This window comes from Hoplias malabaricus, chromosome 17 (genome assembly GCF_029633855.1).
Source record: "Hoplias malabaricus isolate fHopMal1 chromosome 17, fHopMal1.hap1, whole genome shotgun sequence".
NCBI lineage: Eukaryota > Metazoa > Chordata > Actinopteri > Characiformes > Erythrinidae > Hoplias > Hoplias malabaricus.
This window is the reverse complement of record NC_089816.1, coordinates 27881507-27896134: the sequence shown is the minus strand read 5'-3', so window position 1 is coordinate 27896134 and position 14628 is coordinate 27881507. Positions and strand designations below refer to the sequence as shown.

At 40.5% G+C, this 14628-nt stretch overlaps 1 protein-coding gene across 1 annotated transcript in view; it reads right to left on the bottom strand.

The window, feature by feature from the left end:
- Positions 1 to 3077: 3077 nt before the first annotated feature.
- Positions 3078 to 14628, bottom strand: part of nexmifb (neurite extension and migration factor b) — a 75142-nt gene continuing 63591 nt past the window's right edge. The window contains exon 3 of the mRNA XM_066650103.1: positions 3078 to 10942. Coding sequence (XP_066506200.1) covers positions 6912 to 10942 — 4031 coding nt within the window. The 3' untranslated portion in view covers positions 3078 to 6911. The remainder of the gene's footprint in view (positions 10943 to 14628) is intronic.

Genomic DNA, 14628 nt, shown 5'->3' with positions numbered 1-14628 from the left:
CCACCACCTCCTAGGGGAATGCATTCTCAAGGTTCATAATGAATTAATTTAATTTAGTTATCCACCCTCCAGGATAGCTTTTATTTAGCCCATGAATATGTTTTCTTCTGTAAAGTGTTGGTTTCCATTTGGCTTTCAATATGTAAATCTTATTTAATTCAGCCAATAACTCACTGCAAACACAATGACTCGAGTTACTGCCTTATTTTCCCCAAGGCATATTGCTTTGAGTTTCCTATCTAGGTCTACATGTGTTTACCTTTTATAACTTTCCCATTTAGTTTGACTAAATATTATACATATATGACATAAACCATTTTTGGCACACTCTGTTAAGATTTATTGAAGTAGTCCTTTTAATTGCTTCAATTGTTATTGCTTTCTCAGCATCCCCTTTAATTCATTCATTGTCTGAAACTGCTTATTCAGTTCAGGGTCGCGGTGGGTCTGGAGCCTACCCGGAATCACTGGGCGCAAAGCGGGAACACACTCGGGACGGGGCCCAAGTCCTTCGCACGGTGACACACACTCACCCATTCACTCACACCTATGGACACTTTTGAGTCGCCAATCCAACATGTTTTTTGGATCGTGGGAGGAAACCCATGCGGACATGGGGAGAACACACCAAACTCCTCACAGTCAGTCAGTCAGACCGCGAATTGAACCCACAACCTCCAGGTCCCTGGAACTGTGTGACTGCGACACTACCTAAATCTCTTTAACTACAGATTAATTACCATTTTCAGGCTCAGGCTATGTCAAATTTGTTTTATAAATGGAGATGAAGTGATTCAATAATTTTCCATCTACATGATCTGGAAAAATATATGCCGTTAATTAATATACTGTGATCTGTTGAAATTGTTTATAAATAAATAAACACAAAACTAAACAACAATGAACAACAAAGTCTCTTTTACCAGGAGGTCTGGAAGGCCTCAGTAGATAGTATGTCAAGGAATGACTAGCACCATCTTATACTGGGCATGGTTGCTGAAAATGTGGTAGGCCTGCCTTACGTTTGAATTTAGCTTAATGGGTAATACTGCTAGCTGCTTGCCACTTATGTACCAGTGCTCTCATCTCATATAGCTGCCATCAAAGGAGTTGGGGCCTTATGGAACATCATCCTCAGCTCAGACTTATTGCCATGTTGATAAGTTGCTTAGCTTCTTTAGTTGGTCTCCATTGAATGCCAAACAGCGCTGCATGGCTGTTGCCTTATCAAACCAATTTTAATGTAGCCACTACCCAGAGCTGGGTGAGGTGCTCCAGGTTGTCATTGTCATCTTTGGTCCAGTTCAGAGCCGTCTTTGCTCCACCAATGAGCACAAGCCCCTATCAGGATGAGGGCAAGCATAATGCCCAGAATTTCACTCTATAATGCCTTTTTTTTGTTTGGTCAACAAAATCCTTCTGATTGTATTAGAGGAATTGTGTGTGCTCTTCCCGTATCGGCGTGGGTTTCCTCCCATGGTCCAAAAACACATGTTGGTAGGTGGATTTGCTGTTCAAGTTTCTATGGGTTGATGTGTGAGTGAATGTGTGAAGAACTGGCGCCCCCTCCCGGCTGTTTTTCTGCTTTGCACCCAGTGAAATTGATTGCAAACAGCAAAACGATTATTAAGCAAGGACAGGTACTCATGTTGATTTATTTATTTCTGTGGGCATTTAAGGATAAGGATCTGGGCTTGGTACCAGAAAGTCCTGTTCTCTCAATGTGAAGAATGGGGGAGGTGGGAGTAAAGGAACTGTACTTTCTCATCCCTCATGTCCTTGAGCAAGTTATCAAAGCCCCAACAGCTCACTGGATGCTATGGCTGGTGGTCCACTGCTCTGGATTTGTGTGTGCATGTTTTCACGCCCATGGATGGGTTTAATGCAGAGACTCAGTTTCCTCAAGGAACTTAATAAAGTATCACTTATTTTTCGAACACTAATGCCACTCTAACTCATACCAAATGTATTGGATGGTGCTCCATCACTCCATAGAACAGTTTTACTGCCACACAGCTCAGTACTGGGGGCTTTTTATTTATTTATGCCTGCTCTAGGGTTTTCTGTTCTATTGGCAGTAATTTCTTTAGAGAGGTTAAGCAAACTGTATTTGTGAAATTCCAACACGTTAGCAATGGGGAGCCCTTCAAACACGCTCACTAATTAGATGAGTGTCTACCAAGTTTATGGCATATATTATATATGAAAATATGTTGGGGTGGCCAGTACAGAGGAGAGCCTATATACCAAATATAGAATCTGAGAAATCATAAAGGCCAATTACTGTGGATGTTTGCCACTGTAAATTTGATAGATGTCAAAAATGCACAACCACAATAAAAGGAAATTGACTGTTAATGTGAGACCCAATACATGGGCATTTTAAATAGTTTATGGCATATGGATAGTGATGATGGGGCGGCACGGTGGCGCAGCAGGTAGTCGAACAGCTCCAGGGACCTGGAGGTTGTGGGTTCGATTCCCGCTCCGGGTGACTGTCTGTGAGGAGTTGGTGTGTTCTCCCCGTGTCCGCGTGGGTTTCCTCCTCCGGGTGCTCCGGTTTCCTCCCACAGTCCAAAAACACACGTTGCAGGTGGATTGGCGACTCGAAAGTGTCCGTGTCCGTGTCCGTAGGTGTGAGTGTGTGAGTGAATGTGTGTGTGTCTGTGTTGCCCTGTGAAGGACTGGCGCCCCCTCCAGGGTGTATTCCCGCCTTGCGCCTGATGATTCCAGGTAGGCTCTGGACCCCCTGCGACCCTAAATTGGATAAGCGGTTACAGATAATGGATGGATGGATGGATAGTGATGATCACTAATAAGTTGAATCTTGATAGCAATAACTATGCCTACAAGTAAAAAAACAAAACAAAAGTAAATAAGAAGAAGAAGAAGAAGAAGAAAAAACCTGACAATTGCAATAGGGTCCCCGCACTACGTGCCAGGACCCTAAAAAACAGTGCACACACATAACAAGTGTTCATTTGTTTATCATTAAGATCAGCATATATTTGGTCCGTTGGAAAACCAGGTTGGGAACAAAATGGACAATTTCCAAAAGCAGCATTCAAAATCTCATTTTAATTTGTATATTTACTCCATAAACATTATTACAAAACTCAGCAAGTTACCAATATTACATTATCACCATACAGGCGGGTTCACAAATATTTAAAACCTTTGCAACAGTTACAACATAAACAAAATAATACTAGAATAATTTACATGAAAAATCTATAAAACAGCAAGTAGTTCACAAATTTGATTTTTTTCTTCATTTTTCTTTGTTTGCCTATTTGTGTTTTCCACAAGAACACAGCACTCCCACAACAAGGTCAATTTCCTCATACAAAACTCCCAACAAAAATGTAGATTTTTTTTTTGTTTGTTACTTAATATTTTGGTTTTTAAAACCAGAAACGTTTTCATTATACATCCTTTTCACTGCCTACAGAGGCGCAAAAAAGTTTACTCACACACACTAATACTCCACAGCACTTTCTAAGAAAAATATACACTTACAAAATATGTTACAAATTGGCACAGAGAAAAATATACAGTATTTTTGTCATGTCAAGAGTTCATTAAGAATCCCTCTGGTATCAACTCTAGACAATATTTATAAAGCTCAATACTCTTCAACAAAAAAAAAAATGCAAAAAAGTAATCCCAATTAATGTAAAATAATTATGGTGTGAACACATCAAACATAACCATATATTATACATTCATAAAGAGAGGATTAGGGTTTTGTCTTTCAATATTTTCTCTTTTTTCTTTTTCTTTTTTTTTGTCATATCTGGGAAGAAAAAAAGGTTTGCTTTCTTAGCACCAGTAAGAGGAGGCAGCTCAACAGTGGCACACTGTACAAATCTTGAAGAAGTACATTCAATTGAAAATAGGCAGAAACAAGAAGGCAGGCAAGTGGGCACCAAGGCCCGTGTGCAGTTTCCCCATCACCAGCGTGTCCTGGTCCTTTACATGACAAGCTAGACAGAACAGAGAGAGGCAGAGGGATACAGAGCAGAATGTCTATGTTACTAATACTCTATGATATGGTAAGATTTCAGAGGAAGAACTGAATGTAGGTGAGGCATTGAGCCTTTATCAGTTGTTCTTGTTTCCCTCATAAAATCTGCTTTGAAATTAGTAATAAACAATCAACAGAATTATACCAGTATTGGCTGCTAACGGCTTTAAAACAGATGCTTAAATTCAAACAATATTTCACACTGTTGGTTGATTATATAGTGCACTAATGGTTTGTAATTGTTTTATTTTTTATTTTAATGGATTTGTAACCTTACAGAATTAAATAGCTGCTGCTTTTCAAAAATCCTAATTTTTTCAGTAGCTTTAGAATACAGAGCCAGTCATTACAATGTGTGATAATTTCATGATGAATACACCTATGGAAACGCTCTGCAGTTACCAGGAATAAAATCTCTTTAACTTATACTACAGTTAAGAACTTTGTTGCATTCTCGCGTGGCATTCTTTTTTTTTTTTTTTCTGGAACAGTGTTGTTTTTCACTATAATGTACATTCATATACATTTCCTGAAGAAAGTTGGGACACTGCAAAATGTAAATTATAAAATATTCCAATTATGTTTTGACCATCCAGCATGTTATAAGTGCATAGTTTAAAAGCCAGCATCCTTGATTTGTGCAAATGGCATGGGTGTCTTGCATGTAGTTAATGTTGCTCCTTGGTAAATTGTTCGGGAGTTAAACTAGTCCTTGCCTGTCACCCACTGCAAACAACTGGTGCATTATGAAATGAAATATACTATGATGGAGATCCCGATTTGTTGAGCAGCTGAAATCCTATAACATACAATACATGAGAAAACATTTACCTTTCAAAACTACAGCAATTGATCTCCTCAGCTCCCAAACGTAAGTAGAGGAGATGAAACACAATGGTAAACATCTCCCCGCCCCATATTTTTTGGAAGGTGTTGCTGGCATCAGATTGAAAATGGGCAAAAATATATTTATAATTTTGTCTTTGCACTATTTCTACTTACCTACACACATTAAAAGACATCGTTGCATTTTGTTTATATTTACATTTTGCACAATGTCCCAACTGTTATTGGAAATGGGGTTTGTAAACATGTTCTAAAGTCTATATTTTATTAAAATGCATTCATTGGCATTTCCATGTATGTAGATGAAAAACACCTGCCCACAATTCCCATACTGGTTCATCATATTTAGAATGTTACATGTTAATATTTTTAATCAGGAAATATTAGCATATTAGGGGTGTTCTATTATTGTGCAAACAAGCTTGAATAGCCAATAAGGAGGAGAACTAAACTATCATATTAAGCAGCCTTTCCACCCAGAATGAAACTTTCAAATAGATTTCAATATTTGCAAGTGTACAATCTTATATTTCTTTACACAGCTTTGTGTAAACAACAGTTCAATCAATCTGTCTGGTAATCCGAGGGCCTATACAAATACAGCAGGACATGTCAATGTGTATATGATGCTTGGACGCTCAGCATCACCAGAGCTGGAAGTTGATGTGTGTAATTTATATTATTATTATTATTATTGTTATTATTATTATTATTATTAACTCAACAGACATGATCATGACAATGCTTACCATCTGATGTCAGTTAGATGTTGTTCTCTATCCAGAAATAACACTGTCCTTTTCATTTGCTGTGCTTTTCACTAAGAATCATCTCCACTTGTCTTTTTCTTTTTTAATCTCAAAGCCAGGTTATGCATGCTGAGGTAAATGGAATTTGGCAAGGAGATGGAAAAATGAGAAGTCCAGAATATGTGTCGTTTTGGTTAAAGTGAGTGGTTATGTACCACTGTCAGCTGCAGGGTGCTCTTCACAACATAGGGCCTAAAAGAAAAGGGGTAAAATCTGGAATGTCAGCTCTCTCACAGAGCCTCGAAAGAGACTAGCCATAATTCATAGTAAATGGAATAACCAGTATTCATATTGATAATATGTCTGCACAGAGTTTACATTTGGCACATTGATTTTTAAGAGTTGACATTTTCATTAAATAGTGCATTTCTGTACAAGGACACTGGCAAAAAAATGAATCATTTTGGACTTTCCATGGCTTAGAACTGTCCCTCAAAGATAAGTTCCAGTAAAACTCCTGTGAAAGCATAGTAAAAGCATAGGAAGAAAATTATAACTTCATTCCATCAGTAAGAAAAAAACAAAGGATAAAACGTTAAGCTGATATGTCTTCAATACAAAATGGTCCCATTATGTGCTATTGATGTCTTGGGGCCTACAAAGGATGTTGATTATCCTCAATAGGAGGCTGAGCATTTCCCACTTAAAAAAAAAGTCAGGCAGTATGAGGGAGACAGCAAAGAGAGGTCATCCTGTTCTGCATACAAAAATTAAAATGGGGTAGCTTACTTTTCACAAGCATTTTCATCCAAATAGCTACATATTTCCAACAAGGAATATAATTACATAAATTCAGGGCAGTGAACTGTCACTGTTTAGGAAAAAAAAGAACACCCCCCCCCCACCAAAAAATGAAAAAAAAAAAATTTCAAGGCTTTGTTTTTTTTCTCTTCAGACAAAAAGAACCAAAACAACTACAAGAAAAAACAGCAAAAGCAAGAAGAAAATGCAGCCATGGTAGTTTAAAATCTCAGTCAAGCCTTACACAATCACTCAATAGGTAGTTTGCAAGTACAAGAAGTTTCTCATGCAAATATCTATAACTTTTTCTGAGGGGGCAAAAAATAAAAAATAAAAATTAAATTAAATAAAGAGGGTTGGTCAAAGGGTAATGTATTTTCCATGCATCTCTTCCATTGAGTCAGTGCAGGTATGTCAGGGACTGAGGGCTGAGCAGGACATGGGAGGGGGAAAGTGAGGAACGTGCATCAGCAGCTAGTTACAAAATATTACCTCAGTTTTTCAAAAGAGGTCATCAGTGCTATGTCCTTATTTGGGTCTCGCTCAGCCCGCTTGCCCTTAATGTTTTCGATCCGAGGGAATTTCGCACTGGTTTTGTGACGGTACATCTTTTTGTGCGCAGGCCCGTTTATGCCAGGGACACCAAGGTTAGGCTTGTCAAACATGTTACAACCCAGAGCCAGCTGAGGGAAAAAGGGATGAGCATTGAACTTGGCCTGATTTTTGCCAACTTTACCCCCTGCTTTCCTGCCTTTGGCACCCCCGGCTGAGGCAGTGCCTTTCTTCTTAGGGTCAGATGAGGTCCCTGCCAGGATTTTCAGAGTCTTTAACTTCAGACTGTTTGCCTCAGAGGGTAAACAGAGGTTTGCTGTAGGGCCCCATATCGGCTCAATAGAGGCCATCATGAAACGCTGCACTTCGGCCATCCCTGATACTATGTTAGATAAGATGTTTGAGGGCTCTTCAAACTCTCGCTGGTCGTCAGCTTTGCTGTTGACTTCTGACCAGCCCATTCCTGCCCAGTCTTCAGAGCCACTGTCTGTCAGCTGGTGATTTGCGCCCTTGGAGTCCCCTAACTGGCCATTACCACCCTTTTCATCCAATAAGGCTTTTAACTTTTTGGATGCTCGTGAATTCTGTCTTGGGGTCTTCACCTTTTCCCCCTTCGGAGCTCTTGGTGCTTTGATTTTTTTAGGGCCTTGCCCCGCGGGTTGCTTGTTGCTGTTTTTCCGCTTTGACTTTGAGCCTTTGACCCCGCCGTTCGCATCCACAGCCTGCTCCTCAAAGCCAACTTGGTTTGCTCCCTTCTTTTCCAGGCTTAAGGGGTCTTCATCATTAAAGTTGTACAGCTGGTACTGCTGACTGTCTATTGTGAAACCAGTCAGATGGTCTTGCTGTTCTATCATGTTGCAGTTCCATTTCATTTCTTGAGTGCCCTCCAGTGTCAGCTCAGACCCATTGTGGAGATCCTTGGCTTTCCCCACTATCTTCATCTCTCGGCCTGTGACCTGGGGGGATAAATTGGGCGTCTCAGGGGGCGAGAGCTCCGACAGTGATGTGTGTCTGAATTTATCTGGAGTGAAGTTGGAGATATCCAGCAAGTCTGTGGATTCCCTCAGGGGTGTGATTGCATCAATACTCTGCTGAATCACCAGTTTGGGACTGCAGTGGGCCAGAAAGTTCTCGCTCACATCATCCTCGCCATCCTTCTCACAGGACTTGAGACTCAGAGAGCTGTAATTGCTGGAAGTAGCTGACAGCGAGCCAACTGAGTCGAAACTGATGAGCCTGCCGTTGTCAGTGTTCAGTGTGCCTCTTTGAAACTGTAGCTGGCCCTCCACGCAGGGAACCTGACATGCTTGAAATTCTGCATCAGGCGGCAGTGCCTGCTCGGGCATGTAATTTTTTTCATAAAGCATTCTGTTGCCTTCCAGGCCCAGCTGGCTATACCCTGGCACGGGCAAGTTCTCTGACACTGGCATGGGCAGGGCACTAGAAAAGTTGTTGGGCAAGATGGTTGTCTCAGATATATCAGGAGCAAACTGCTGGTTGGAGCCCAGCTGGGAATGCCACAGCTGGGTAAGGCTGGGACAATTCTGAGGCGACTGTTGGAGCTCAGATTCAGAGGGTGGGGAGAGTACACAGCTTTGGGCCAGCTGCAAAGAAGCAAATTGTTGCTCTTCCAAAGTGAGACCCAACGAGTGTTGCCTGGGGGTCTGCTGAGGGAAAAAAGAGACACCAGAGCCGCCCGAGGAATCTGAGGCTTCTAACAATGTCTGTAAGTAGCCCCCAGGGATAACAGGTACACTTGTAGCCACATCCTCAGATGACGTTGCATTGTTAGGGGAGCAGGTGGCAGACATGAAAGCAAAATTTTCTGTGGCCTCGGCTGTTTGACTCTCACACAACTGGGGACTCTGTGCAGACGAGTTGATCTCTGTTTCTTTCCCACCTCCTACTGTGTCCTTATTTTCTAGCACAGCGCAAGTGTCGGTCAGGTTTGTCATGCTTTCACTGCTCTCCTCAAGGTCTCTCATTTTCTTGCTTCTCAGCCTCGCTTCGCTTTTGAATTTATGTATTCTACCTATTTTATTTCCCATTCTGCGCTCCTCCATCTCCTGTGATCTGCTCTTTCGGGTAGTAGTGCGTGTGATGTCATTTGGGTCTAATGCGCTTGCACAGCTGGAGGCTGCTATTGTCAGTGGCCTTGCAATTGGGGCGGTCTCCTCTTTAGAATCAGCTTCCCGCCGAGGATCAGAGGGAGAGGAGCCCTGCTTGTGGGGTGATTGCTCCACAGTTTGAATCCTAAGTCTGCTTGCTAGCTTGTATTTCCTTTTGGGAGGATTGGAACTAAAAGGTCGATGGCGGCCGTTAAGATGGAAATTGTGTTTATCTCCTGCAGCCAGCCTAAGCTGCTCTTCTTGCTTCCTCTGTTTCACCTGCCAGAAATCCTTCAGAGGAGCCAGCTTTTCGTATTCTCCGATTGTGTCCTTGTTTAAGATTACAGTCGTGACTGCTGGATCAATTTTGCTGAGCTTCACGCACATATGCTTTTCTCCTTTGAACCTGTTTATAATGATGTATTTGATTATCACGGGTGGCTCCTTACGGGAAGATTTTCTTCTCTTTTTAGGACACCAGTCATCATCTTGTTCTTCTTTTGGATCAGAGGGTGGTTTTTCACGTTTTCCGTTGTTTTTTTCACTTTCGATGGAGTCAACATCATAAAGATAGTCATCACTGAACCTGGCTTTTCTCTTTGCTCGTAGTCCGTAGTTTAGAGGGTTGGAGGAACATACGTTCTTCCGAGGAAATGAGTTTCTATGTTTGCCCTCATGGAACATGTCAATGGAGGAGCCAGTGCTTGAGCTGTCATCACTATACTCCCCTGAGTCTTCAGCTGAGTTGCTGGAATCAATGAAGTAGTTCAATTTCGGACTATAATCAAGAGTCCTATCTAAAGAACCGTCGTCTCCTTTACTTACATTTTCTACACCAAGTTCTTCAGATTTGGGTAAACTTACATCATCACTTCTCTTAATCTCAGTACTTTCTTTTTTGGGGCAGTTCACCAGGACACTGGGAAAAAAGTTGAACTGAGTTTCCTCCTGAAGGACATTGGTCTTTTCCCTCATGTTGTCCTGGAAGGACTCATAGCGAATCTTCAGGGAGCACACATCGCTGCTCAGGGTCGAATCATCGTCATCGTCAAACATGTAGTTGTCCACGTCCTCTTCTGAGAAAAGGTTCACTGAGAGTTCATTTTTGGAACAGAGGTCTAGAAGCTCCATTTTACTCTCACTAATAAAGGACTCAAAGTAACCCCAGTCCTGGTTTGAATTGGTGAGCAGACCCTCCTCTCCATTGCACTTATCCAGCAGCAGGCCCTCGTATAAGTTTTTAGCTGTCTGATCTGGGTCATTTTCTGTTTTTTCTGTATCCTTCTTTTCCCCCAAATGGGACTTGGGTATGGGAAAGCTCAAAAGCTGGTCAGACAAGAGCTGATCCCCATAATTACCTGTCTCGCTGGTGCTCATGCACTGCATGCTAATGTCGGAGATGGAGCAAGCATCATATTCCCGGTTTATGTCAGCCATTTTGAGACCGATACTGGGCTCAGAATCTGAGGCATCCTTGGTCTCGATGATGCAGCCCAGGCAGGTGCGGCTCTGCTGGATCAGACAATCCTCGTTCAGCCCAGAGACACCTATCGACTCCATCATGGTGAAAGGAGGCTTGTTGATGTCCTCTGGCACGGACCAGGAGCTTAAACTCTTGGTAATGCAGGATGTGAGGGATATGGTGTGGCTGGAGGAGTCATCAGGGGGCTGCTCAGGAGTCTCAGTGAGAGTCTGTGGTGAGGGTGGGCTTGGGAGACGATATTCCCTTAAAGCCAATGCCACTCTATGGCAGTCTGAAGCCCCTCTTTGGGCACTTAGTCCAGCGGTCGAGGAGGACAGCTGGAAGGCAGCATCTGCAGCACTGTACAGCTTTAGATTACCTCTCAGCTCACACAACCCTAGACAAAGAAAAACAAAAAAATTATTATTTAGATAATATACAAAGATGATTTTGTATATATATTTGTTTAGCATTAATACAATACATAATATGCGTATTTTAAACTCACCCCACCCTCAAAGTAAATATAAACAATTAATTCAATGTCATCAGCAGAAACATCCATATGTATAGCCATGGTGGGAAGCTAGTTTACACAAAGACATAGGTTTGTTTGCTTTGAATAATAAGTCTGTGGCAGCTGAGGAAGACAGTGTGCATACACAAGGGAAATAGACGTACCCATATGTTAGAAACAATATAACCAGTACCACATCCACCTGCCGCTCTCATTATCTGCAAGCTGTTGAATTAAACCAGTACTAAAAACAGCACTGTACAAAACTTTACACAAGGTGAATAATATACTGTAAAACACAATAGCTGATGACTGGAAACTGTATGTAAGTGCTCCTATGAAAGGCAAGTACATGTATCTTCACATTCCTTCCTACCAATATTTCAGGTAAATAGTTGTTTATATTTAATTAATATTCCTTTGGCAGTAACATGATTTGTGAGTCTGTGCTATCAACTACCACAACTAAAACTATTGCCCAGAGCAGAAGAATACAATTTATGTATTTACCTTCTAGCTTTTAAGTACAGGTTTTCATATTTCAAGAGCTCGTCCTCATTGGATTAAACATTATAACATTATAAACCTTTAAAAAACTATTAAAAAATGAAAACAAGTCTATTAAAGGAACTCTACATAATATATTTATCTTAAAATTACAGCTTCAAAATCATTGTGATGCTTCACTGACTGTAACCGGGGAATAGAGCCTTTGTTGTTGCTACACTGGACTTGAAGAAAATGCACTACATAACTTTTGGAGGAAGGTAAGAATCCCAACCCCTCACTCCCCTTCCTCAATGATTTCAGTACAGTGCAGTAAAAATGAATAAAACTAATGGGAGCCCCAGGAGGCAAAAACCTAGTGTTCCTTTAAAACTGTACAAGATCTGGTAGACAACCAATTCTCTCACTGAGCAATGAAAAGTATTTAATGCTATAATATTTGAAATCTACTTTTGCTGAATATTAAAAAAAAAACATTCAAAATATTTATCTTCAGTTTCTCACGAAAAAAAACAGGTGTTTCACTGCTATGGCACAGAGGATGTCAGCAAGTTGTTGGATGTCAGAACATTGGATATTAAAATGTTGCTGAATATATTTGGTATTATTTAGACAAATGCAAAGAATGCAACCAACTTCTAAAACTAAACTTTGAACTGAAATCAAACTGAAATCAAGTGCCACAAAAAGAATGCAAGCAGGAATAAATGTAAAGGTTGAGCACCATTTTCTGCTTGAAAATTCAAGATGATGAATTTACTGGGTGGTTTAACTAGAAATTAACGAAGGACAGTCTTCTGATTATTGCATGGAATTATACTTGCATTTAAACAAGCAATAAACCGTACAGAATAATATCTGGGCATATAAACCATATTATGTTGCTTAAATAAATATTGCTTTGATTTGTAATGTAACATTCACTCAGCTTAAAAACTGAAATTACCTCATGACATCCTTTCAAGGCAATAATTTCAGTGTCAAATAAATTCTCCTGTTGCTGCCTTTGCAATTTGCAAAAAGGTGTGTTCCCTTGTCATTTTAATTTGAAGTTTTCTAACAAATATTTCAAATGACATGGTACCTCTGACCTTAAAAATGCTTAAAACCAAATATACAGAGTTTTTCATAGGTAATGAAACAGACAAGTGAGGAAACACTCGTATAAAAAGACAGTGATCCAATTTTAGATACAAGCTGTGGGGGAAGGGGGAAACCTGTTAAGGCATGGTTCCCCCCCTTCACCAACAGCTTGTGTCTGAAATTGGATCACTGTCTTTTTATATAGGTGTTTCCTTTACTGTTTTCTTGCTTATGCGACACCTTGTACATTTAATCTTTAACTCATGAGGAAGATTTATTTTAAATTGGAACTGCACTGTATTAAATAACTGTTCCTTTGCTGGACTCTAGATAACAATATTAATTCTTAGTAATTAAAACCTGTAAATAAATAAAGACATATGCTAAATTAACAGTTCCTTTATATCCTGTTTAATAACTGCTGTCTTGAGCACATTGTGTGTGTGTATGTGTGTTTCTTGTCTGGCTAGCTATAACGCAGTGCAGGATTCGAACAGCTGAGAAGCTAATGGTCCAGTTGAAAACAGATGGACCCATGATAACACCAGATCCCTCCAAGCCAAAACACTAACCCAAGCATAAACGAATCCAAACATATACATATATACTCTGACAACCACACAAGCGTATTCACACACAATAAGGTTTGGTAAAGCTATTGTGGTTGAGGTATACTCTATGGCTGAAGACGGGGACGCCTGTCCATTCACTATTTCTTTTGAAATAATCCCCCTTAGCTGTAGTAACAGCTTTTTATCTTCAGATAAGTCTTTGCACTAGATATTGGAGCATATCTATGTGAACCTGATGGCATTCAGCCTCAAGCATATTAGTTAGGTCAGGTACCAATGAAGGATGTTAAATTATGAATCACAACCTATCCTAAACCTAAACATGGCAGAGAGCACATTTCCACTGCTAAAGCCCAATGTTGGAAGAATTTATACCCCTCTAGATGATGGTTGGCATAGGGAATATTGAACATAGGTTCATGTGGAGCTGCTCTAGATAGTCCCCTTTCATTTCATGCTGTTCTATGGAGATTATACAAACTCTGTGCTGTTGAAAACTGTGTAAGCAATCGATGCACCTATGCAATAGTAGGGACCTGTTGTTATCAAATATCTGAGGTACTAAAGAAAGGAATGGGTCCCTACAAATGTGTTTTAGCCAGAGGTAAGCGACACAATTATTCATCCATTCATTATTGTTTGTAAGTGCTTATCCAGTTCAGGGTCGCGGTGGGTCCAGAGCCTACCTGGAATCATTGGGCGCAAGGAGGGAATACACCCTGGAGGGGGCGCCAGTCCTTTGCGACACAATTATTTATCCTAAAAAGTACATATAGGTCTTTGTTTTCCCCCTTTATATCAAACAACACGTCTGAACCAACATTGCTTCATTCTTCAATATACTATTCAAGCTCTGTGAATAACACCAGAGAATACAGTACAGTTTATTCAGTAGTGATTTGCTATCTAATGTAACAGTTTCAGTATTTATGTCTTGGAATAGACTTTGCATGTTAATCCAGAATCCTCAGCTGCTCCAACAAGCGATTGCTGCTCTTTCTGCCAAGCTGTGGAGCAGAGTATCACGGGGAGTTGACAGAAGCTGACTAATTGGTTCTGACATCGAAGGGTGAGAGGAAAGTAATGTCACACTTTTCATTTGCAATCAAAAAATCTGCAATGTTCAGCATGCACTTATGCTACAGAAAGTGGGTTTTGATAAGGACGTTCATTTATAATATGTGATTTATTTATATTTTCTTTTTACAATCTTTGTACTCTGTGGGAATTACAAAAGAGCATTTGTGATGATCTTGATATTTGCCACAAGGCAGTGATATCTGGAAACAAACCACTGTCCAGATTAACCATGCTGGACATACTGAGCCATCTAAACCTTATTATACTGTTAAGATTCAGGACCAAAGAAGAGTGGAGGACAATCCCCAAATGTGCTTCCTATTT